Source organism: Pleurodeles waltl, chromosome 9 (assembly GCF_031143425.1).
Source record: "Pleurodeles waltl isolate 20211129_DDA chromosome 9, aPleWal1.hap1.20221129, whole genome shotgun sequence".
Classification (NCBI taxonomy): domain Eukaryota; kingdom Metazoa; phylum Chordata; class Amphibia; order Caudata; family Salamandridae; genus Pleurodeles; species Pleurodeles waltl.
The window spans coordinates 4,672,766-4,700,384 of NC_090448.1; the positions used below are offsets into that span (position 1 = coordinate 4,672,766).

At 57.5% G+C, this 27,619-nt stretch overlaps 1 protein-coding gene across 2 annotated transcripts in view; it reads left to right on the forward strand.

The window, feature by feature from the left end:
- The first annotated feature begins 205 nt into the window (after positions 1-205).
- The window catches only part of NEK4 (NIMA related kinase 4), a 278,829-nt gene continuing 251,415 nt past the window's right edge, over positions 206-27,619 (forward strand). For both annotated transcript variants that reach the window (XM_069206063.1, XM_069206064.1), the window contains exon 1: positions 206-432. In XM_069206063.1, the coding sequence (XP_069062164.1) occupies positions 322-432 (111 nt within the window). In that variant the 5' untranslated portion in view covers positions 206-321. The remainder of the gene's footprint in view (positions 433-27,619) is intronic.

Sequence of the window (27,619 nt, forward strand, 5' to 3'; positions counted from 1 at the left end):
CTTCCGGCCCCGCCCCCGTTGCTATGGCTGCGAGAAGCTTCCCTATCCCAGGCTGCAACTTCCTGCTCCGCCCGGAAGGAGTCTGAGCTGCTACCGGACCCGCCTCCGTTGCCATGGGTCCAGGCAACATCACAGCTGTCAATCATACCCAGTCCCTGGCTGCACTTCGCCTCTCCGGCCGGGAAGCGTCATCTCTGCTTCCGGCCCCGCCCCCGTTGCCATGGCTCCCGGAAGCTGCCGCCCGGGCCTGCTCTGTCCCCGCCACGCCGCGGGCTGGATTAGTGCGAGCGCCGGAGGTGGAGCGGTCCCGGGCCGCTCGGCATGGAGCTGGGGGCGGGGGAGCGGCTGGGGCAGTACAGCCTGCTGCGGCCCGTGGGCAAGGGCAGCTACGGGGAGGTGAACCTGGCCAAGCACCGGCGGGACGGCAAGAAGGTACGAGGGCCCGGAGGAGCAGCCGGGGGCGGGGTCAACAGTGCACCCTGCAAACACGGGCCTGCACCCCCTGAGCTGCCACGGCAGCAACATGTGTACCCCCCCCCGTGAGAGCCCCCCCCCCTGAGCCCCCCACTGACAGCACGGCACCCCCTGACCCCCCCACTGACAGCACACCACCCCCTGACCCCCCCACTGACAGCACACCACCCCCTGACCCCCCCACTGACAGCACCCCTGAGAGCCCCCCACTGACAGCACGGCACCCCTGAGCCCCCCCACTGACAGCACGGCACCCCTGAGCCCCCCCACTGACAGCACGGCACCCCTGAGCCCCCCCACTGACAGCACGGCACCCCTGAGCCCCCCCACTGACAGCACAGCACCCCCTGAGCACCCCCACTGACAGCACAGCACCCCTGAGCCCCCCACTGCCAGCACAGCAGCACCCCCTGAGCCCCCCCACTGACAGCACAGCACCCCTGAGAGCCCTCCACTGACAGCACACCTGAGAGCCCCCCACTGACAGCACGGCACCCCTGAGCCCCCCCACTGACAGCACACCTGAGAGCCCCCCACTGACAGCACGGCACCCCTGAGAGCCCCCCACTGACAGCACACCTGAGAGCCCCTCACTCACAGCACACCACCCCCTGAGCCCCCCACTGACAGCACCCCTGAGAGCCCCCCACTGACAGCACCCCTGAGAGCCCCCCACTGACAGCACAGCACCCCCTGAGAGCCCCCCCACTGACAGCACCCCCTGAGAGCCCCCCCACTGACAGCACCCCCTGAGAGCCCCCCCACTGACAGCACCCCCTGAGAGCCCCCCACTGACAGCACAGCACCCCTGAGCCCCCCCACTGACAGCACGGCACCCCTGAGCCCCCCCACTGACAGCACGGCACCCCTGAGCCCCCCCACTGACAGCACAGCACCCCCTGAGCACCCCCACTGACAGCACAGCACCCCCTGAGAGCCCCTCACTGTACACTAACAGCACCCCTGAGAGCCCCCCACTGACAGCACAGCACCCCTGAGAGCCCTCCACTGACAGCACCCCTGAGAGCCCCCCACTGACAGCACAGCACCCCCTGAGAGCCCTTCACAGACAGCACCCCTGAGAGCCCCCCCACTGACAGCACCCCCTGAGAGCCCCCCACTGACAGCACGGCACCCCTGAGCCCCCCCACTGACAGCACAGCACCCCTGAGCCCCCCCACTGACAGCACGGCACCCCTGAGCCCCCCCACTGACAGCACGGCACCCCTGAGCCCCCCCACTGACAGCACAGCACCCCTGAGCCCCCCACTCACAGCACACCACCCCCTGAGCCCCCCCACTGACAGCACAGCACCCCTGAGAGCCCCCCACTGACAGCACAGCAGCACCCCCTGAGCCCCCCCACTGACAGCACGGCACCCCTGAGCCCCCCCACTGACAGCACACCACACCCTGAGCCCCCCCACTGACAGCACACCACACCCTGAGAGCCCCTCACTCACAGCACACCACCCCCTGAGAGCCCCTCACTGTACACTAACAGCACCCCTGAGAGCCCCCCACTGCCAGCACAGCAGCACCCCCTGAGAGCACCAAACTGCCAGCACAGCAGCACCCCCTGAGAGCCCCCCACTGCCAGCACAGCAGCACCCCCTGAGAGCCCCACACTGCCAGCACAGCAGCACCCCCTGAGAGCCCCCCACTGACAGCACAGCAGCACCCCCTGAGAGCCCCCTGACAGCACGGCACCCCTGAGACCCCCCACTGACAGCACAGCACCCCTGAGCCCCCCCACTGACAGCACAGCACCCCCTGAGCACCCCCACTGACAGCACAGCACCCCCTGAGAGCCCCTCACTGTACACTAACAGCACCCCTGAGAGCCCCCCACTGACAGCACAGCACCCCTGAGAGCCCTCCACTGACAGCACCCCTGAGAGCCCCCCACTGACAGCACAGCACCCCCTGAGAGCCCTTCACAGACAGCACCCCTGAGAGCCCCCCCACTGACAGCACCCCCTGAGAGCCCCCCACTGACAGCACGGCACCCCTGAGCCCCCCCACTGACAGCACAGCACCCCTGAGCCCCCCCACTGACAGCACAGCACCCCTGAGCCCCCCCACTGACAGCACGGCACCCCTGAGCCCCCCCACTGACAGCACGGCACCCCTGAGCCCCCCCACTGACAGCACAGCACCCCTGAGCCCCCCACTCACAGCACACCACCCCCTGAGCCCCCCCACTGACAGCACAGCACCCCTGAGAGCCCCCCACTGACAGCACAGCAGCACCCCCTGAGCCCCCCCACTGACAGCACGGCACCCCTGAGCCCCCCCACTGACAGCACACCACACCCTGAGCCCCCCCACTGACAGCACACCACACCCTGAGAGCCCCTCACTCACAGCACACCACCCCCTGAGAGCCCCTCACTGTACACTAACAGCACCCCTGAGAGCCCCCCACTGCCAGCACAGCAGCACCCCCTGAGAGCACCAAACTGCCAGCACAGCAGCACCCCCTGAGAGCCCCCCACTGCCAGCACAGCAGCACCCCCTGAGAGCCCCCCACTGCCAGCACAGCAGCACCCCCTGAGAGCCCCCCACTGACAGCACAGCAGCACCCCCTGAGAGCCCCCTGACAGCACGGCACCCCTGAGACCCCCCACTGACAGCACACCACCCCCTGAGAGCACAGCACCCCTGAGAGCCCCCCACTGACAGCACAGCAGCACCCCCTGAGCCCCCCCACTGACAGCACAGCACCCCTGAGCCCCCCCACTCACAGCACACCACACCCTGAGAGCCCCTCACTCACAGCACACCACCCCCTGAGAGCCCCTCACTGTACACTAACAGCACCCCTGAGAGCCCCCCACTGACAGCACAGCAGCACCCCCTGAGCCCCCCCACTGACAGCACGGCACCCCTGAGCCCCCCCACTGACAGCACGGCACCCCTGAGCCCCCCCACTGACAGCACGGCACCCCTGAGCCCCCCCACTGACAGCACAGCACCCCTGAGCCCCCCCACTGACAGCACACCACACCCTGAGAGCCCCTCACTCACAGCACACCACCCCCTGAGAGCCCCTCACTGTACACTAACAGCACCCCTGAGAGCCCCCCACTGCCAGCACAGCAGCACCCCCTGAGAGCACCAAACTGCCAGCACAGCAGCACCCCCTGAGAGCCCCCCACTGCCAGCACAGCAGCACCCCCTGAGAGCCCCCCACTGCCAGCACAGCAGCACCCCCTGAGAGCCCCCCACTGCCAGCACAGCAGCACCCCCTGAGAGCCCCCCACTGCCAGCACAGCAGCACCCCCTGAGAGCCCCCCACTGACAGCACAGCAGCACCCCCTGAGAGCCCCCCACTGACAGCACGGCACCCCTGAGCCCCCCACTGACAGCACGGCACCCCTGAGCCCCCCACTGACAGCACAGCACCCCTGAACCCCCCACTGACAGCACGGCACCCCTGAGCCCCCCACTGACAGCACAGCACCCCTGAGCCCCCCCACTGACAGCACACCACACCCTGAGAGCCCCTCACTCACAGCACACCACCCCCTGAGAGCCCCTCACTGTACACTAACAGCACCCCTGAGAGCCCCCCACTGCCAGCACAGCAGCACCCCCTGAGAGCCCCCCACTGCCAGCACAGCAGCACCCCCTGAGAGCCCCCCACTGACAGCACGGCACCCCTGAGCCCCCCCACTGACAGCACGGCACCCCCTGAGAGCCCCTGAGAGCCCCCCACTGACAGCACAGCACCCTTGAGCCCCCCTGAGAGCCCCACTGACAGCGCGGCACCCCTGAGCCCCCCCACTGACAGCACAGCAGCACCCCTGAGCCCCCCCACTGACAGCACAGCACCCCTGAGCCCCCCCCACTGACAGCACAGCACCCCTGAGCCCCCCCACTGACAGCACGGCACCCCTGAGCCCCCCCACTGACAGCACACCACACCCTGAGAGCCCCTCACTGTACACTAACAGCACCCCTGAGAGCCCCCCACTGCCAGCACAGCAGCACCCCCTGAGAGCCCCCCACTGCCAGCACAGCAGCACCCCCTGAGAGCCCCCCACTGCCAGCACAGCAGCACCCCCTGAGAGCTCCCCACTGCCAGCACAGCAGCACCCCCTGAGAGCCCCCCACTGACAGCACAGCAGCACCCCCTGAGCCCCCCCACTGACAGCACGGCACCCCTGAGCCCCCCCACTGACAGCACGGCACCCCTGAGAGCCCCTCACTGACAGCACGGCACCCCTGAGCCCCCCACTGACAGCACACCACCCCCTGAGAGCCCCTCACAGACACAGCACCCCTGAGAGCCCCCCACTGACAGCACGGCACCCCTGAGCCCCCCCACTGACAGCACGGCACCCCTGAGCCCCCCCACTGACAGCACAGCAGCACCCCCTGAGCCCCCCCACTGACAGCACAGCAGCACCCCCTGAGAGCCCCCCACTGACAGCACAGCAGCACCCCCTGAGAGCCCCCCACTGACAGCACAGCAGCACCCCCTGAGCCCCCCCACTGACAGCACGGCACCCCTGAGCCCCCCCACTGACAGCACAGCACCCCTGAGCCCCCCCACTGACAGCATACCACACCCTGAGAGCCCCTCACTCACAGCACACCACCCCCTGAGAGCCCCTCACTGTACACTAATAGCACCCCTGAGAGCCCCCCACTGACAGCACAGCAGCACCCCCTGAGAGCCCCCTGACAGCACGGCACCCCTGAGACCCCCACTGACAGCAACCCCTGAGCCCCCCACTGACAGCACAGCACCCCTGAGCCCCCCCACTGACAACACACCACCCCCTGAGAGCCCCTCACTGTACACTAACAGCACCCCTGAGAGCCCCCCACTGCCAGCACAGCAGCACCCCCTGAGAGCCCCCCACTGCCAGCACAGCAGCACCCCCTGAGAGCCCCCCACTGACAGCACAGCAGCACCCCCTGAGAGCCCCCTGACAGCAACTCCTCAGCCCCCCACTGACAGCACACCACCCCCTGAGAGCCCCTCACAGACACACCACCCCCTGAGAGCCCCTCACAGACACAGCACCCCTGAGAGCCCCCCACTGACAGCACAGCAGCACCCCCTGAGAGCCCCCCACTGCCAGCACAGCAGCACCCCCTGAGAGCCCCCCACTGCCAGCACAGCAGCACCCCCTGAGAGCCCCCCACTGCCAGCACAGCAGCACCCCCTGAGAGCCCCCCACTGCCAGCACGGCAGCACCCCCTGAGCCCCCTGACAGCACGGCACCACCCCCTGAGCCCCCCCACTGACAGCACGGCACCCCTGAGCCCCCCCACTGACAGCACGGCACCCCTGAGCCCCCCCACTGACAGCACAGCACCCCTGAGCCCCCCCCACTGACAGCACAGCACCCCTGAGCCCCCCCACTGACAGCACACCACACCCTGAGAGCCCCTCACTCACAGCACACCACCCCCTGACAGCCCCTCACTGTACACTAACAGCACCCCTGACAGCCCCCCACTGCCAGCACAGCAGCACCCCCTGAGAGCCCCCCACTGCCAGCACAGCAGCACCCCCTGAAAGCCCCACACTGCCAGCACAGCAGCACCCCCTGAGAGCCCCCTGACAGCACGGCACCCCTGAGCCCCCCCACTGACAGCACGGCACCCCTGAGCCCCCCCACTGACAGCACGGCACCCCTGAGCCCCCCCACTGACAGCACGGCACCCCTGAGCCCCCCCACTGACAGCACGGCACCCCTGAGCCCCCCCACTGACAGCACGGCACCCCTGAGCCCCCCCACTGACAGCACGGCACCCCTGAGCCCCCCCACTGACAGCACAGCACCCCTGAGCCCCCCCACTGACAGCACACCACACCCTGAGAGCCCCTCACTGTACACTAACAGCACCCCTGAGAGCCCCCACTGACAGCACAGCAGCACCCCCTGAGAGCCCCCTGACAGCACGGCACCCCTGAGACCCCCACTGACAGCAACCCTGAGCCCCCCACTGACAGCACAGCACCCCTGAGCCCCCCCACTGACAACACACCACCCCCTGAGAGCCCCTCACTGTACACTAACAGCACCCCTGAGAGCCCCCCACTGCCAGCACAGCAGCACCCCCTGAGCCCCCCCACTGACAGCACAGCAGCACCCCCTGAGCCCCCCCACTGACAGCACGGCACCCCTGAGCCCCCCCACTGACAGCACGGCACCCCGGAGCCCCCCCACTGACAGCACAGCACCCCTGAGCCCCCTCACTCACAGCACACCACACCCTGAGAGCCCCTCACTCACAGCACACCACCCCCTGAGAGCCCCTCACTGTACACTAACAGCACCCCTGAGAGCCCCCCACTGACAGCACAGCAGCACCCCCTGAGAGCCCCCTGACAGCACGGCACCCCTGAGACCCCCACGGACAGCAACCCCTGAGCCCCCCACTGACAGCACAGCACCCCTGAGCCCCCCCACTGACAGCACACCACCCCCTGAGAGCCCCTCACTGTACACTAACAGCACCCCTGAGAGCCCCCCACTGACAGCACAGCAGCACCCCCTGAGAGCCCCCTGACAGCACGGCACCCCTGAGCCCCCCACTGACAGCAACCCCTGAGCCCCCCACTGACAGCATACCACACCCTGAGAGCCCCTCACTCACAGCACACCACCCCCTGAGAGCCCTTCACAGACACAGCACCCCTGAGCCCCCCCCACTGACAGCACACCACACCCTGAGAGCCCCTCACTCACAGCACACCACCCCCTGAGAGCCCCTCACAGACACAGCACCCCTGAGAGCCCCCCACTGACAGCACAGTAACCTCTGAGAGCCCCCACACTGACAGCACCCCTGAGAGCCCCCCACTCACAGCACACCACCCCCTGAGAGCCCCCCACTCACACCACCCCCTGAGAGCCCCCCACTCACAGACACAGCACCCCTGAGAGCCCCTCACAGACACAGCACCCCTGAGAGCCCCCCACTGACAGCACAGTAACCCCTGAGAGCCCCACACTGACAGCACCCCTGAGAGCCCCCGACTCACAGCACACCACCCCCTGAGAGCCCCCGACTCACAGCACACCACCCCCTGAGAGCCCCCGACTCACAGCACACCACCCCCTGAGAGCCCCCGACTCACAGCACACCACCCCCTGAGAGCCCCTCACTGACAGCACACCACCCCTGAGAGCCCCCCACTGACAGCACAGTACCCCCTGAGAGCTCCCCCACTGACAGCACCCCTGAGAGCCCCCCACTCACAGCACACCACCCCCTGAGAGCCCTTCACAGACAGCACCCCTGAGAGCCCCCCACTGCCAGCACAGTACTCCCTGAGAGCCCCACCACTGACAGCACCCCTGAGAGCCCCTCACTCACAGCACACCACCCCCTGAGAGCCCCTCACTCACAGCACACAACCCCGTGAGAGCCCCTCACAGACAGACCGCACCCCTGATAGCCCCCCACTGACAGCACAGTACTCCCTGAGAGCCCCACCACTGACAGCACCCCTGAGAGCCCCTCACTCACAGCACACCACCCCCTGAGAGCCCCCCACTGACAGCACCCCTGAGAGCCCCCCACTGACAGCACCCCTGAGAGCCCCCCACTGACAGCACCCCTGAGAGCCCCCCACTGACAGCACCCCTGAGAGCCCCCCACTGACAGCACCACCTGAGAGCCCCCCACTGACAGCACAACACCCCCTAAGAGCCCCCACTGACAGCACAACACCCCCTAAGAGCCCCCACTGACAGCACAGCACCCCCGACAGCCCCCACTGACAGCACAGATCCCCTGAGAAACCCTCACTGTTACTGACGGCATACCACGTGTGTAAGACCCTTACTGTACACTGCCACCACTCCACCCCTGAGAGCCCTACACTGTACAGTACACCACCCTCTGAAGTCCCCTCACTCACAGCACCCCACCCCCTGAGAGCCCCTCACTCACAGCACCCCACCCCCTGAGAGCCCCTCACTCACAGCACCCCACCCCCTGAGAGCCCCTCACTCACAGCACCCCCTGAGAACCCCTCACTCACAGCACATCACCCCTGAGCGTCACTCACAGCACCCCACCCCCTGAGAGCCCCTCACTCACAGCACATCACCCCTGAGCGTCACTCACTGTACACTGACAGCAAACCACCCCCTGAGAGCCCCTCACTGACAGCACAGCACCCCCTGAGAGCCCCTCACTGTACACTGACAGCACAGCACCCCCTGAGAGCCCCTCACTGTACACTGACAGCACAGCACCCCTTGAGAGCCCCTCACTATACACTGACAACACACAACCTCCTGAGAGCCCCTCACTGACAGCACAGCAGCTCTTGAGAGCCCCTCACTGTACACTAACAGCACAGCACCCCGAGGGCCCCTCACTGACAGCACAGCACCCCGAGGGCCCCTCACTGACAGCACAGCACCACCCAAGAGCCCCTAACTGTTACTGACAGCACAGCGCCCCTGAGAGCCCCTCACTGTACACTAACAGCACAGCACCCCCTGAGAGCCCCTAACTGTTACTGACGGCATACCACATGTGGAAGACCCTTACTGTACACTGACACCACTCCACCCCTGAGAGCCCTACACTGTACAGTACGCCACCCTCTGAGGTCCCCTCACTAACTGTACCCCACCCCCTGAGAGCCCCTCACTCACAGCACACCACCCCCGGAGAGCCCCTCACTGTACACTGACAGCACATCACCCCGGAGAGCCCCTCACTGTACACTGACAGCACATCACCCCGTAGAGTCACTCACTGTACACTGACAGCACATCATCCCCTGAGAGCCACTCACTCTACACTGACAGCAAGCCACCCCGAGAGCCCCCCACTCACAGTACAACACCTACCGAGAGCCCCTCACTGACAGCACACCATCCCTGAGAGCCCCTCACTATACACTGACAGCCCAACACTCTGTACAAGCCCCTCACTGTACACTGATGGCAAACCGCCCTGTACAAGCCCTCACTGTACAGTGACGGCACACCACCCCTGAGAGCCCTCACTGTACACTGACAGCATACCACCCTGTACAAGCCCTCACTGTACACTGACAGCACACCACCCTGTACAAGCCCTCACTGTACACTGACAGCACACCACCCTGTACAAGCCCTCACTGTACACTGACAGCACACCACCCTGTACAAGGCCTCACTGTACACTGACAGCACACCACCCCTGAGAGCCTTCACTGTACACTGACAGCATACCACCCTGTACAAGCCCTCACTGTACACTGACAGCACACCACTCTGTACAACCCCCCCCCTGTACAAACCCCTCACTGCACACTGACGGCACACCACCCTGTACAAGCCCTCACTGCACACTGACGGCACACCACCCTGTACAAGCCCTCACTGCACACTGACGGCACACCACCCTGTACAAGCCCTCACTGCACACTGACGGCACACCACCCTGTACAAGCCCTCACTGCACACTGACGGCACACCACCCTGTACAAGCCCTTACTGCACACTGACGGCACACCACCCTGTACAAGCCCTCACTGCACACTGACGGCACACCACCCTGTACAAGCCCTCACTGCACACTGACGGCACACCACCCTGTACAAGCCCTCACTGCACACTGACGGCACACCACCCTGTACAAGCCCTCACTGCACACTGACGGCACACCACCCTGTACAAGCCCTCACTGCACACTGACGGCACACCACCCTGTACAAGCCCTCACTGCACACTGACGGCACACCACCCTGTACAAGCCCTCACTGCACACTGACGGCACACCACCCTGTACAAGCCCTCACTGCACACTGACGGCACACCACCCTGTACAAGCCCTCACTGCACACTGACGGCACACCACCCTGTACAAGCCCCTCACTGCACACTGACGGCACACCACCCTGTACAAGCCCCTCATTGTACACTGACGCCACCCTGTACAAGCCCCTCACTGTACACTGACAGCACACCACCCTGTACAAGCCCCTCACTGTACACTGACAGCACACCACCCTGTACAAGCCCCTCACTGTACACTGACAGCACACCACCCTGTACAAGCCCCTCACTGTACACTGACAGCACACCACCCTGTACAAGCCCCTCACTGTACACTGACAGCACACCACCCTGTACAAGCCCCTCACTGTACACTGACAGCACACCACCCTGTACAAGCCCCTCACTGCACACTGACAGCACACCACCCTGTACAAGTCCCTCACTGCACACTGACAGCACGCCACCCTGTACAAGTCCCTCACTGCACACTGACAGCACACCACCCTGTACAAGCCCTCACTGTACACTGACGGCACACCACCCTGTACAAGCCCTCACTGTACACTGACAGCACACCACTCTGTACAAACCCCCACCCTGTACAAACCCCTCACTGCACACTGACGGCACACCACCCTGTACAAGCCCTCACTGCACACTGACGGCACACCACCCTGTACAAGCCCTCACTGCACACTGACGGCACATCACCCTGTACAAGCCCCTCACTGCACACTGACGGCATACCGCCCTGTACAAGCCCCTCATTGTACACTGACGCCACCCTGTACAAGCCCCTCACTGTACACTGACAGCACACCACCCTGTACAAGCCCCTCACTGTACACTGACAGCACACCACCCTGTACAAGTCCCTCACTGTACACTGACAGCACACCCCCCTGTACAAGCCCTCACGGACACTGACAGCACACCACCCTGTACAAGCCCCTCACTGTACACTGACAACATGCCACCCTGTACAAGCCCCTCACTGTACACTGACGGCATACCGCCCTGTACAAGCCCCTCACTGTACACTGACAGCACAGCACCCCCTGAGAGCCTTCACTGTACACTGACAGCACACCACTCTGTACAAACCCCCACCCTGTACAAGCCCCTCACTGTACACTGATGGCATACCACCCTGTACAAGTCCTCACTGTACACTGATGGCACACCACCCTGTACAAGTCCTCACTGTACACTGATGGCACACCACCCTGTACAAGCCCTCACTGCACACTGACGGCATACCGCCCTGTACAAGCCCCTCACTGTACACTGACAGCACACCACCCTGTACAAGCCCCTCACTGTACACTGATAGCACACCACTCTGTACAACCCCCCACCCTGTACAAACCCCTCACTGCACACTGACGGCACACCACCCTGTACAAGCCCTCACTGCACACTGACGGCACACCACCCTGTAGAAGCCCACACTGACGGCACACCACCCTGTAGAAGCCCTCACTGCACACTGGCGGCACACCACCCTGTACAAGCCCTCACTGTACACTGACGGCACACCACCCTGTACAAGCCCTCACTGTACACTGATAGCACACCACTCTGTACAACCCCCCACCCTGTACAAACCCCTCACTGCACACTGACGGCACACCACCCTGTACAAACCCCTCACTGCACACTGACGGCACACCACCCTGTACAAGCCCTCACTGCACACTGACGGCACACCACCCTGTACAAGCCCTCACTGCACACTGACGGCACACCACCCTGTACAAGCCCTCACTGCACGCTGACGGCACACCACCCTGTACAAGCCCTCACTGCACACTGACGGCACACCACCCTGTACAAGCCCTCACTGCACACTGACGGCACACCACCCTGTACAAGCCCTCACTGCACACTGACGGCACACCACCCTGTACAAGCCCCTCACTGCACACTGACGGCACACCGCCCTGTACAAGCCCCTCATTGTACACTGACGCCACCCTGTACAAGCCCCTCACTGTACACTGACAGCACACCACCCTGTACAAGCCCTCACTGTACACTGACAGCACACCACTCTGTACAAACCCCCACCCTGTACAAACCCCTCACTGCACACTGACGGCACACCACCCTGTACAAGCCCTCACTGCACACTGACGGCACATCACCCTGTACAAGCCCCTCACTGCACACTGACGGCACATCACCCTGTACAAGCCCCTCACTGCACACTGACGGCATACCGCCCTGTACAAGCCCCTCATTGTACACTGACGCCACCCTGTACAAGCCCCTCACTGTACACTGACAGCACACCACCCTGTACAAGCCCCTCACTGTACACTGACAGCACACCACCCTGTACAAGTCCCTCACTGTACACTGACAGCACACCCCCCTGTACAAGCCCTCACGGACACTGACAGCACACCCCCCTGTACAAGCCCTCACGGACACTGACAGCACACCACCCTGTACAAGCCCCTCACTGTACACTGACAACATGCCACCCTGTACAAGCCCCTCACTGTACACTGACGGCATACCGCCCTGTACAAGCCCCTCACTGTACACTGACAGCACAGCACCCCCTGAGAGCCTTCACTGTACACTGACAGCACACCACTCTGTACAAACCCCCACCCTGTACAAACCCCTCACTGTACACTGATGTCATACCACCCTGTACAAGTCCTCACTGTACACTGATGGCACACCACCCTGTACAAGTCCTCACTGTACACTGATGGCACACCACCCTGTACAAGCCCTCACTGCACACTGACGGCATACCGCCCTGTACAAGCCCCTCACTGTACACTGACAGCACACCACCCTGTACAAGCCCCTCACTGTACACTGACAGCACACCACCCTGTACAAGTCCCTCACTGTACACTGACAGCACACCACCCTGTACAAGTCCCTCACTGTACACTGACAGCACACCACCCTAATACAAGTCCCTCACTGTACACTGACAGCACACCACCCTAATACAAGTCCCTCACAGCACACCACCCTGTACAAGCCCTCACTGTACACTGACAGCACACCACCCTGAGAGCAAACCCGTACGCTGTACACTGATGGCACAGCACTCTGTACAAACCCCTCACTGTACACCGATGGCACACCACCCTGTACAAGCCCTCACTGTACACTGACAGCACACCACCCTATCGGCATACCACCCTGTACAAGCCCTCACTGTACACTGATGGCACACCGCCCTGTACAAGCCCTCACTGTACACTGATGGCACACCGCCCTGTACAAGCCCCTCACTGTACACTGACGGCACACCACCCTGTACAAGCCCTCACTGTACACTGACAGCACCCCCTGAGAGCCCTCACTATACACTGACAGCAAACCACACCGAGAGCCCCTCCCTGTACACTGACAGCACCCCCGGAGAGCCCCTCACTCACAGCACACCACCCCCCGGAGACCTCTCACTGTACACTGACAGCACATCACCCCGGAGAGCCCCTCACTGTACACCGATGGCACACCACCCTGTACAAGCCCTCACTGTACACCGATGGCACACCACCCTGTACAAGCCCTCACTATACACTGACAGCACACCACCCTGTACAAGCCCCTCACTGTACACTGACGGCACACCACCCTGTACAAGCCCCTCACTGTACACTGACAGCACACCACCCTGTACAAGTTCCTCACTGCACACTGACAGCACGCCACCCTGTACAAGTTCCTCACTGCACACTGACAGCACGCCACCCTGTACAAGTCCCTCACTGCACACTGACAGCACACCACCCTGTACAAGCCCTCACTGTACACTGACAGCACACCACCCTAATACAAGTCCCTCACTGTACACTGACAGCACACCACCCTGTACAAGCCCCTCACTGTACACTGACAGCACGCCACCCTGTACAAGTCCCTCACTGCACACTGACAGCACGCCACCCTGTACAAGTCCCTCACTGCACACTGACAGCACACCACCCTGTACAAGCCCTCACTGTACACTGACAGCACATCACCCTGTACAAGCCCCTCACTGCACACTGACGGCATACCGCCCTGTACAAGCCCCTCATTGTACACTGACGCCACCCTGTACAAGCCCCTCACTGTACACTGACAGCACACCACCCTGTACAAGCCCCTCACTGTACACTGACAGCACACAACCCTGTACAAGTCCCTCACTGTACACTGACAGCACACAACCCTGTACAAGTCCCTCACTGTACACTGACAGCACACCCCCCTGTACAAGCCCTCACGGACACTGACAGCACACCACCCTGTACAAGCCCCTCACTGTACACTGACAACATGCCACCCTCTAGAAGCCCCTCACTGTACACTGACGGCATACCGCCCTGTACAAGCCCCTCACTGTACACTGACAGCACAGCACCCCCTGAGAGCCTTCACTGTACACTGACAGCACACCACTCTGTACAAACCCCCACCCTGTACAAACCCCTCACTGTACACTGATGGCATACCACCCTGTACAAGCCCTCACTGCACACTGACAGCACACCACCCTGTACAAGCCCCTCACTGCACACTGACAGCACGCCACCCTGTACAAGTCCCTCACTGCACACTGACAGCACACCACCCTGTACAAGCCCTCACTGTACACTGACGGCACACCACCCTGTACAAGCCCTCACTGTACACTGACGGCACACCACCCTGTACAAGCCCTCACTGTACACTGACAGCACACCACTCTGTACAAACCCCCACCCTGTACAAACCCCTCACTGCACACTGATGGCACACCGCCCTGTACAAGCCCCTCACTGTACACTGACGGCACACCACCCTGTACAAGCCCTCACTGTACACTGACAGCACCCCCTGAGAGCCCTCACTATACACTGACAGCAAACCACACCGAGAGCCCCTCCCTGTACACTGACAGCACCCCCGGAGAGCCCCTCACTCACAGCACACCACCCCCCGGAGACCTCTCACTGTACACTGACAGCACATCACCCCGGAGAGCCCCTCACTGTACACCGATGGCACACCACCCTGTACAAGCCCTCACTGTACACCAATGGCACACCACCCTGTACAAGCCCTCACTATACACTGACAGCACACCACCCTGTACAAGCCCCTCACTGTACACTGACGGCACACCACCCTGTACAAGCCCCTCACTGTACACTGACAGCACACCACCCTGTACAAGCCCCTCACTGTACACTGACAGCACGCCACCCTGTACAAGTTCCTCACTGCACACTGACAGCACGCCACCCTGTACAAGTCCCTCACTGCACACTGACAGCACACCACCCTGTACAAGCCCTCACTGTACACTGACAGCACACCACCCTAATACAAGTCCCTCACTGTACACTGACAGCACACCACCCTGTACAAGCCCCTCACTGTACACTGACAGCACGCCACCCTGTACAAGTCCCTCACTGCACACTGACAGCACACCACCCTGTACAAGCCCTCACTGTACACTGACAGCACATCACCCTGTACAAGCCCCTCACTGCACACTGACGGCATACCGCCCTGTACAAGCCCCTCATTGTACACTGACGCCACCCTGTACAAGCCCCTCACTGTACACTGACAGCACACCACCCTGTACAAGCCCCTCACTGTACACTGACAGCACACCACCCTGTACAAGCCCCTCACTGTACACTGACAGCACACAACCCTGTACAAGTCCCTCACTGTACACTGACAGCACACCCCCCTGTACAAGCCCTCACGGACACTGACAGCACACCACCCTGTACAAGCCCCTCACTGTACACTGACAACATGCCACCCTGTAGAAGCCCCTCACTGTACACTGACGGCATACCGCCCTGTACAAGCCCCTCACTGTACACTGACAGCACAGCACCCCCTGAGAGCCTTCACTGTACACTGACAGCACACCACTCTGTACAAACCCCCACCCTGTACAAACCCCTCACTGTACACTGATGGCATACCACCCTGTACAAGCCCTCACTGCACACTGACAGCACACCACCCTGTACAAGCCCCTCACTGCACACTGACAGCACGCCACCCTGTACAAGTCCCTCACTGCACACTGACAGCACACCACCCTGTACAAGCCCTCACTGTACACTGACGGCACACCACCCTGTACAAGCCCTCACTGTACACTGACAGCACACCACTCTGTACAAACCCCCACCCTGTACAAACCCCTCACTGCACACTGACGGCACACCACCCTGTACAAGCCCTCACTGTACACTGATGGCACACCACCCTGTACAAGTCCTCACTGTACACTGATGGCACACCACCCTGTACAAGCCCTCACTGCACACTGACGGCATACCGCCCTGTACAAGCCCCTCATTGTACACTGACGCCACCCTGTACACTGATGGCACACCACCCTGTACAAGCCCCTCACTGTACACTGACAGCACACCACCCTGTACAAGCCCTCACTGTACACTGACAGCACACCACCCTGTACAAGTCCCTCACTGTACACTGACAGCACACCACCCTAATACAAGTCCCTCACTGTACACTGACAGCACACCACCCTAATACAAGTCCCTCACAGCACACCACCCTGTACAAGCCCTCACTGTACACTGACAGCACACCACCCTGAGAGCAAACCCGTACGCTGTACACTGATGGCACAGCACTCTGTACAAACCCCTCACTGTACACCGATGGCACACCACCCTGTACAAGCCCTCACTGTACACTGACAGCACACCACCCTATCGGCATACCACCCTGTACAAGCCCTCACTGTACACTGACGGCACACCACCCTGTACAAGCCCTCACTGTACACTGATGGCACACCGCCCTGTACAAGCCCCTCACTGTACACTGACGGCACACCACCCTGTACAAGCCCTCACTGTACACTGACAGCACCCCCTGAGAGCCCTCACTATACACTGACAGCAAACCACACCGAGAGCCCCTCCCTGTACACTGACAGCACCCCCGGAGAGCCCCTCACTCACAGCACACCACCCCCCGGAGACCTCTCACTGTACACTGACAGCACATCACCCCGGAGAGCCCCTCACTGTACACCGATGGCACACCGCCCTGTACAAGCCCTCACTGTACACCGATGGCACACCACCCTGTACAAGCCCTCACTATACACTGACAGCACACCATTCTGTACAAGCCCCTCACTGTACACTGACGGCACACCACCCTGTACAAGCCCCTCACTGTACACTGACGGCACACCACCCTGTACAAGCCCCTCACTGTACACTGACAGCACACCACCCTGTACAAGCCCTCACTGTACACTGACAGCACACCACCCTAATACAAGTCCCTCACTGTACACTGACAGCACACCACCCTGTACAAGCCCTCACTGTACACTGACAGCACACCACCCTGAGAGCAAACCCGTACGCTGTACACTGATGGCACAGCACTCTGTACAAACCCCTCACTGTACACCGATGGCACACCACCCTGTACAAGCCCTCACTGTACACTGACAGCACACCACCCTATCGGAATACCACCCTGTACAAGCCCTCACTGTACACTGACGGCACACCACCCTGTACAAGCCCTCACTGTACACTGATGGCACACCACCCTGTACAAGCCCCTCACTGTACACTGACGGCACACCACCCTGTACAAGCCCTCACTGTACACTGACAGCACCCCCTGAGAGCCCTCACTATACACTGACAGCAAACCACACCGAGAGCCCCTCCCTGTACACTGACAGCACCCCCGGAGAGCCCCTCACTCACAGCACACCACCCCCCGGAGACCTCTCACTGTACACTGACAGCACATCACCCCGGAGAGCCCCTCACTGTACACCGATGGCACACCACCCTGTACAAGCCCTCACTGTACACCGATGGCACACCACCCTGTACAAGCCCTCACTATACACTGACAGCACACCATTCTGTACAAGCCCCTCACTGTACACTGACAGCACACCACCCTGTACAAGCCCTCACTGTACACTGACGGCACACCACCCTGTACAAGCCCTCACTGTACACTGACAGCACACCACTCTGTACAAACCCCCACCCTGTACAAACCCCTCACTGCACACTGACGGCACACCACCCTGTACAAGCCCTCACTGCACACTGACGGCACACCACCCTGTACAAGCCCTCACTGTACACTGACGGCACACCACACTGTACAAGCCCTCACTGTACACTGACAGCACATCACCCTGTACAAGCCCCTCACTGCACACTGACGGCATACCGCCCTGTACAAGCCCCTCATTGTACACTGACGCCACCCTGTACAAGCCCCTCACTGTACACTGACAGCACACCACCCTGTACAAGTCCCTCACTGTACACTGACAGCACACCCCCCTGTACAAGCCCTCACGGACACTGACAGCACACCACCCTGTACAAGCCCCTCACTGTACACTGACAGCACGCCACCCTATACAAGTCCCTCACTGCACACTGACAGCACGCCACCCTGTTCAAGTCCCTCACTGCACACTGACAGCACACCACCCTGTACAAGCCCTCACTGTACACTGTCAGCACACCACCCTGAGAGCCTTCACTGTACACTGACAGCATACCACCCTGTACAAGCCCTCACTGTACACTGACAGCACACCACTCTGTACAAACCCCCACCCTGTACAAACCCCTCACTGCACACTGACGGCACACCACCCTGTACAAGCCCTCACTGCACACTGACGGCACACCACACTGTACAAGCCCTCACTGTACACTGACAGCACATCACCCTGTACAAGCCCCTCACTGCACACTGACGGCATACCGCCCTGTACAAGCCCCTCATTGTACACTGACGCCACCCTGTACAAGCCCCTCACTGTACACTGACGGCACACCACTCTGTACAAGCCCTCACTGTACACTGACAGCACCCCCTGAGAGCCCTCATTATACACTGACAGCAAACCACACCGAGAGCCCCTCCCTGTACACTGACAGCACCCCCGGAGAGCCCCTCACTCACAGCACACCACCCCCGGAGACCCCTCACTGTACACTGACAGCACATCAACCCGGAGAGCCCCTCACTGTACACTGACGGCATACCGCCCTGTACAAGCCCCTCACTGTACACTGACAGCACACCACCCTGTACAAGCCCCTCACTGTACACTGACGGCACACCACCCTGTACAAGCCCTCACTGTACACTGACGGCACACCACCCTGTACAAGCCCTCACTGTACACTGACGGCATACCGCCCTGTACAAGCCCCTCACTGTACACTGACGGCATACCGCCCTGTACAAGCCCCTCACTGTACACTGACGGCACACCACCCTGTACAAGCCCCTCACTGTACACTGACAGCACCCCCTGAGAGCCCTCACTATACACTGACAGCAAACCACACCGAGAGCCCCTCACTGTACACTGACAGCACAGCACCCCCTGAGAGCCCCTCACTGTACACTGACAGCACCCCCTGAGAGCCCCTCACTGTACACTGACAGCACTCCACACCTATGTTGTGTAGCTGCCTGTTTGTGTGGAGTTGCAGGATGGATTTATTTAAGGCGGTGCATCTGAAGTGGGGTTCCTCAGTGGAGGAGCAGGCAGTGAGCCTGTCAGTGTTAGACACACGTGAGACTGCTGGTGAAGGGAGGAGTTCCCCTCCATAGAGTGTTACAGGAACCAGCTGGAGAGGTTGGTAAGAGAGAAGCAAGGTGCAGAAGAGGAGAAAGTGGAGAAGAGTCAGGGTGCAGTTTTGAGCTATGCCAGGGGTTCGATGGTTAAATAACTCTTTAATTCACCTTTTCATGCTTTTGGGGATGCATTTTTGCAACAAGGAGATTTTTCTCGTCCACCAACATTTTTGTGTGTGTTTTACCTAAAATTGATGATTGTAAGTTTGTATTGTAATCTTCCAGGCTTTGGCCTTGGTTGTTCATCAGTTTTCCCATTTTCATCTAGCATGCATGGCCTTTTGCTCCATGTCGCTGAAGCTAACTTCTTTTAGGCCAGAGTTTTGGTTTGTCTTTGTTGGTTTGTCGTTTGCATAGCTCATGTCTCGCTAGAACCGTGGCAGGTTGATTACCAGTTCAATTGACAGATAGTTCTGCTTTAACCTCAGTGGGAATATTCTGGGATGTTCCTGTCTTGGGTTCACATTTCTGAACTTTGCCCTTGTTTTCTCAGTAATCTAACAGTTTTCTGCAGTATTCCTGTCCTTTACCAATGAAGCTTCCACAAAGCCTTATAGTAGTCTGCCCTTCTACGAGCCACACTCCATCCTGTCCTCAAGTGGTTCATGGCCCCCTCATTCCCCTGCGTTTATTTCTTATTCTTTTTTGGGAATCTTTCTTTTCATCATTCTAAAGTGATACTTCTTATATCTCTGGTTTATCACTCTCTGGTGATTCATCATTAAATGGTCGACTCACCCACCTCTAAGGCTCCCAGAGGGCTCTGTGGTATTCAGTGACTCACAGGGCTCTGTGCGCTGCTGTTTTATCATAGTGCCAGTGAGTATGTCTTGTCCATCTCCAGCTCCCACTGCCTTATTAGACTGGAGGGATAGGGTGAACATTTGTGGGGTGCAGGCCTCATAAAATAAGAAAAATGTTACCAGACTTGCTAATCTACTCGACCTAACTGTAGTGTGCTTGACCCATAAACTAGTCTCCGATTGTGTGATCCTGGGCAAATATTTCACCAACTCACCAGATACCAGACTACCTCCAAATGTGAGTCCAGCATGTACAAAACACACTTCTTATAAGTTGCTAAGCTGCATCTTTGCACCACGTGTAATAAAACTCTAGCCCATGTATTTGGTGCACACAACCCCTGACTTGCACCTTAGTTCACTAATAGAATTGTCACCAACTCTCTCCTGTAATGACTATATCACTAGCATGATGCAGTAGGACTTGCGCTCGTTTCAGGAACTTCATGATAGTAATGACTTGGGAGCTGCTCAATTTTTGGCCCACAATTACCTCGTACCTTTAATTCCAAATGTGCCCCCCCTCGCAGCTACCCAGATTGTTTATATGTTTCAGAATGTATAATTGTTGATTACTGTTATAGAATGTTTTTGTGTGTGTATGTATATAAAAATAATGTTTCAGAATGTATAATTGTTGATTACTTTTATAGAATGTTTTTGTGTGTGTGCATATATATACATATATATATGTATGTATATATATGTGTATATATATATATATATATATATATATATATATATATATATAATGGCATTGTATTGGGGATTGTATAGATCCAACCCACTTCCCTGGCATAGAAGCTGAAACTGTACTTGGGGACACTTGATTTACGTATGTAATATGCCTTTCTCCACGCCCCCCAGTGTCCTGAAGTAACGCTTTTGTGTTTTCCTTATTGCCTTAAAGATTGACATGATTACTATTATATGGCAAGATCTTGATCACTGCTGTAACAAATTGAAAATGTCAATAAAGACGTAGGCCCTCATCACAACCCTGACCGCCAACAGGTCGGCGGTAAAAAAAAAAAAAGGGGGAATATGACCCGGGTGGTAACCGCCAGCCAACACCGCCACTTTAAAGCACTGACCGCCAGGGTGGTAACGTCCCCTGGGCTGGAGACTTCGGTCTCCAGCCTGGCGGCAGCCACAATCCCACCTTCGGGATCACGACCCAGCCAACCGCCATGGTTTACATGCCAAGCTTACTGCCACGAATACCATGGCTGTAGGCACTATCAGTGCCAGGGAATACCTTCCCTGGCACTAATAGGGGTCTCCCCTGCCCCCCTCCCCAGAGTCCTTCCCCACCCTCCCCCTCCTGCACCCGCACATATACACACCAACAAGCGCACCCATATAAACACATGCACACGCATACCCACCACCACCCATGCATGCACACATACATACCCACACACCGCAACACACACCAACATACCTTGCCACACACATGCATGCACAACACTCACAATCACTCATTCACGCATGCATCCAACGCGACTCACACCCGCATGCACGCATACCAAAACATACACACACCCCCCACATACACACAACATCCCCCACCCCCCTCTCCGGTCCAAGACCCCGACTTACCTGCTTGCAGGGGGTCCTCCGTCTAGAGACGGTCCGCGGCGCTGCTGCCAGCAGAAGCATCCACCAGCAAAACACCGCCAGGCCATATCATTGGTCTTGATACGGTCAGCTAAATTGGCTTATCCCTGATTGGCATATTTGATTTATTAGTAAGCCCCTAGTAAAGTGCACTATAGGTGCCCAGGGCCTTCAAATCAAATGCTACTAGTTGGCCTGCAGCACTGGTTGTACCACCCACACTAGTAGCCCTGAAAACATGGCTCAGACCTGCCACTGCAGTGTCTGGTTGTGCAGTTTTAAACTGCCACTTTGACCTGGCAAGTACACCCACATGCCAGGCCTAAACCATCCCTTTTTATACACATAAGGCACCCCTAAGGTAGGCCCTAGCTAGGCTCATGGGCAGGATGCAATATATGTTAAAAGTGGGACATGTACTGATGTGTTGTGCATGTCCTAACAGTGAAATACTGCCAAACTCTGTTTTCACTGTTGCAAGGCCTATCTCTCCCATAGGTTAACATCGGGGCTGCCTTTAAATGTCATTAAAGCGCAGACTCCCTTTGGGAGCAGATAGAAATGTGGAGTTTAGGGTCTCTGAACTCACAATTTAAAAATAGATCTTTTGGTAAAGGTTGTTTTTAGATTGTTTGAAAATGCCACTTTTAGAAAGTAGGCATTTTCTTATTTCAACCATTCTATGACTCTACTTGTTTGTGGATTCCCTGTCTGGGTCAGTTAGGCAGTTGGGCTGTTTGCACCTCTCAGACAGTGACACAAAGGGAGCTGGGGTGTAGCCTGCATATCCTGATGGGCCATCTGGGCTAGGGGAGTGATCATTTACACCTGAAAGGGCTGTGCCTGCCCTCACACAATGCAGTCTCCAACCCCCTAGTGTGTGTCTGGGGCCTGGTCTGGGCAAGGCAGGATCTTGTAAACAACAGAGACTTCTTGTTGAAGTGGGCAGAAATGGTTATAAGAAGTGGACCCAAAACACTTGAAAATCAGATTACTTCTGGAAACGAGAGGAACCTCTGCCCGGGAGAAAAGCTTGAGAAGGAGTACTGCCCCTTTTCCTGTGACTGTGCTTTGCTGAGTTGGCCTGCAGTAGCTGCGTCTGCCTGAGAGAGGACAAAGACTGACTTTTGTGTGACTTCCCACTGGTGAGGAATCTCCAAAGGCTTGGACTGAGCTTGTCTCCTGTTGAAGTCTTGGGGACATCAAAGAACTCTCTCTGCCAGCACGTGGACTTTCTGTTGAGAGTCCTGCCTGCTAAGTGGTGCCCTAAACTATCTTTGGGCCTTTGAAGGGTGAAGCTTGTGGAAAGGGACAGAAATCCATGCAAAGACCGCCATGCGGGTAAATTTCCGACGCACTGCCCACAATGTGGCTGATAAACGACACGTTGCTGGCCTCACGGCTAAAATCGATGCTACACCTGGATCGTGGCTGGGAGATCGACACAACGTGGCTGTAGAAACGGCACGCAACACCCGCAACGACTGCTGTTAACGATGCAAGCCCCCACGCAGCGTGGTTTCTTGACACCGTGTGACCAGATTTCAACACATCGCTGGGCGCAGAAAATCTACGCAGAGCCTGCCCAGACCCAAGGTGCCCGTCCGGGTTCGATGCATCGCTCTCTTGCGGGACAGAAGAAACGACTTACACCGGCCCGCAACCGGAGGAACAACAACGCACGGTCTTGCTTGCGAGTGAGAAATCAACGCATTGTTGGCCTTTATCAACGCACACTTGCCCGTGCAGCTTTATTTTGCCGCTACCTAGGTACTTTTGTGCAATAACAGCATTCTCGCTGTTTTCTAAGGATTAAGACTTTAATTCTTTTTAAAATTCTTATCTTGAGTTGTGTCTGTTGGATTTTTGTTGTTTTAGTCTTATTTTGTTTAGATAAATATTACCTATATTTCTAAACCTGTGTTGTCATCTTGTAGTGTTTTCACTCAGGTTACTGTGTGTTGGTACAAATGCTTTACACATTGCTTCGGAAGTTAAGCCTGTCTGCTCGTGCCAAGCTACCGAGGGGGTGAGCGGGGGTTAACTGAGGGTGATTCTCCTCTACCCTGACTAGAGTGAGGGTCTTTGCTTGGACAGGGGGTAACGTGACGGTCAAACAAAGACCCCGTTTCTAACAGCTATTTACTCATGTTTTATCATCGAAAACCCTGTTACGTGCTCTGCAACATGTGGTGGTGGATTACATCATTTTACCTCTAGAATAACTTTAGTTGCTTTGAATACACAACCTTTAAATAATGGATCACTTGGGTGGGTGCACCACACGCTTGTGTGCATTTGGAACAAGTCAGTGTCTGAGATGCTGTCATGAATAAGAAAGGAGGATGGGTGGTGCAAGGTGTCCGGTTCATCTGTGTCTACTCGTATTAAAGGACGTCAAACCAAAGACCATGGGGTGAGATATGCTCTTCAAAAGAAGGCATGTTAAATTATGAGGAAATATTTTTTACTTCCATCACTCCGTTTTTATGTGCATTGTGTATATGTGCTATTTCTATAGCACAAACCTACACAAAAGGCAGTTGAGGGCTGTACAGGCAAAAGCCAAATAGCATTCCTAACATTGCTCATAAGCATTTAGTAAACCCGTTATCTGTCTGTCTTGTGAAGAGAGATACTTTAGAGTAAACTGAAGGTGGTGGGGCGAGTGATAGATATCAGGATGGTAATCTGGGTGATCATGTGAGTGTTGATATCGCTGTATTTCCATACAGCCTCTCTGCCCTGATCCATGATGGTTCATATAACTGAAAATGGTGGTCTGGTGGTTCGGATGCTCTGGCTTGGAGGTTACCAAACAAGAAAATAGTAAATTACCAAAAAATGCCTGCTTGGAGGCAGCAAACACCACTTGTTTCATTTATTTAGATGCATCTAGTTCAGTGAAAGTTGATGTATCTATTCCCAGCCTAGAAAGTGAACTTTGCCATCACTGTAAAAACACCTCTGCTGACCTTCAGAAGGTTGATTACCATAAAGAGCAGCATGGTTCATCTTTTATGTGAAATCCTGCTGGCCCAATCCCCGATTACTAGATAGCATACTGCTGCACAAGGACAGCCACAAAGGAAGATCAGCGACCAACATCTGAGGTAAATCGATATTTGTGTCTGCTTGGAAGACAAGACACCCCGCTACTTCCTGTGGTTCTGGTCACACCAGAGACTTGTAGTCTACAATGCTTTAGAGAGATTACTTTGCTTTCTGCACCAAACATTTCAATTCTTTTCAGGCTCTTACATTTAACTGGTGGCAGACGCCTTCTTGGACCCATTGAAATGCCACCATTGACCGTTTTCTGAACAATCTCCATGTGCGTGCTTCTCCAGTGCTAACCATCGCCCTGAATCTGAAAGTCATGCCCAGACGTGAGTCCCGTGCTTCTCATGCCACTGGATTCAAGCTAGCCTGGCTGATGAGGGGTGAAACCCCGAAACCGGTCCCAGGATGCTTGTTTCTAGTCCAGGGAAGACCTGGCCTGGCAATTTGGGCTGGACTGTTCCCATGGGGAACAGGGTCAAGACTGATTTGCATATGGCTGGGTCCAAACTGGAATGGCATGGGCAGCAAAACAACAATGGATTTAGGCCCAGATCTCTGTACTGGGGGTGAATGTTTGACATTGTTCAGCATTCCGTCCATCAGTTGCTCTTTAGGGTCAAGCCTTCGTTTCATGCGCTCGCAGCGAGACTCTTTTGTATTTAGAAAAGGGCTCGGAGCCCTGTCAACTTCATGTCAGTGTTTTTTATTGGTTTGTGGGCTTGCCTAATAAAATCTGCTTGCTTTCATTAGTCTGCAGGCATGCATACATCATGCCTTTTCCGGTGGCTAGCCCTCCTCGAGCGCAGCGACCAAGTACAGAAAACATGCGAGGCTCGCTGTTTTCCATCGGGCTCGTGGAATTCTTTTTCTGTAATTTACGAGCGCGATCTCGCTTGGCAGAAGTTGAGCGCTTTACATTGTTAATTTCACTTTTTCGGGTTGTGTACATAAATGCACCTTTGCCCAATAGGTGAAAAGTCGGGCTAGGAGTTTACAACGTGATCAGCTCTAACATGAGCAAACGCGAGACCCGTTGCAATGTAAATGCTTGTTTTGCAATTGTCGCCCTAAGTGGGAAGGGTATGTCCAGACGTGGGTCCCTTGCTCACTGTGCCACTGGATTCAAGCTAGCCTGGCTGATGAGGGGTGAAACCCCGAAACCGGTCCTAGGATGCTTGTTTCTAGTTCAGGGAAGATCTGGCCTGGCAGTTCGGTCTGGACTGTTCCCATGGGGAAGAGGGTCAAGACTGATTTGCATATGGCTGGGTCCAAACTGGAATGGCATGGGCAACAAAAAAAACGATGGATTTAGGCCCAGATCTCTGTACTGGGGGTGAATGTTTGACATTGTTCGGCATTCCGTCCATCACTTGTTCTTTTTGCAATTGTTGGCGAACTCCAACAGCGAAAAGCCGAGTGCAATCTTCCATCTGGCGTGGGAGATCACCTGCATCCTCCAAGAACCCGACTCGGTCTTCTTGGGTGCAGTGCTGACTCTTCATCCTCACCGATGGTTCACTTCTTGGTGGGATGGAGCTCTGCCCATCCTGGACTCCTGTGTGCTTCTTGGACTTGGTCCCCTCTTTCCAAAGGTCCTCTGTTCCAGGAATCGACTGTTGGTTTCTTGCAGTCTCTTCTGGGTTTTGCATAATTCTTCTGTTCTTCTTTCTGTGTGTTCTAGGAAACTTGCTGTATTTTTACTCCTGCTTTCCTGGTCACTCGGTTGGGTTTGGGTACTTACCTTTGGGCTTTCTAATTACTCCCAGCTCCACACTACACTTGCCTAGGTGGGAGACAGACTTTCGCATTCCACTTTCTTAGTATATGGTTTGCACTTCCCGTAGGCCCATTTCTAACTATTGTGATTTTCACTCATTGCTCTGTTTTCTAACTGTTTTATGCCTATTCCTGCTTACTAGTGTATATAATTTGTGTATTACTTACCTCCTAAGGGAGTATAGCCTATATGGTATTTTTGGTATTTGTGTCACCAAAATAAAGTACTTTTATTTTTGTAACACTGAGTATTTTCTTTCAAGTGTGTGAGTACTGTGTGACTACAGTGGCATTACATGAGCTTTGCATGTCGTCTCCTAGACAAGCCATGGCTGTTCATCCACAGCTACCTCTAGAGAGCCTGGCTTCTAGACACTGCCTACACTACACTAATAAGGGATAACTGGACCTATTATAAGGTTTAAGTACCATAGGTACCCACTACACACCAGGCCAGCCTCCTAC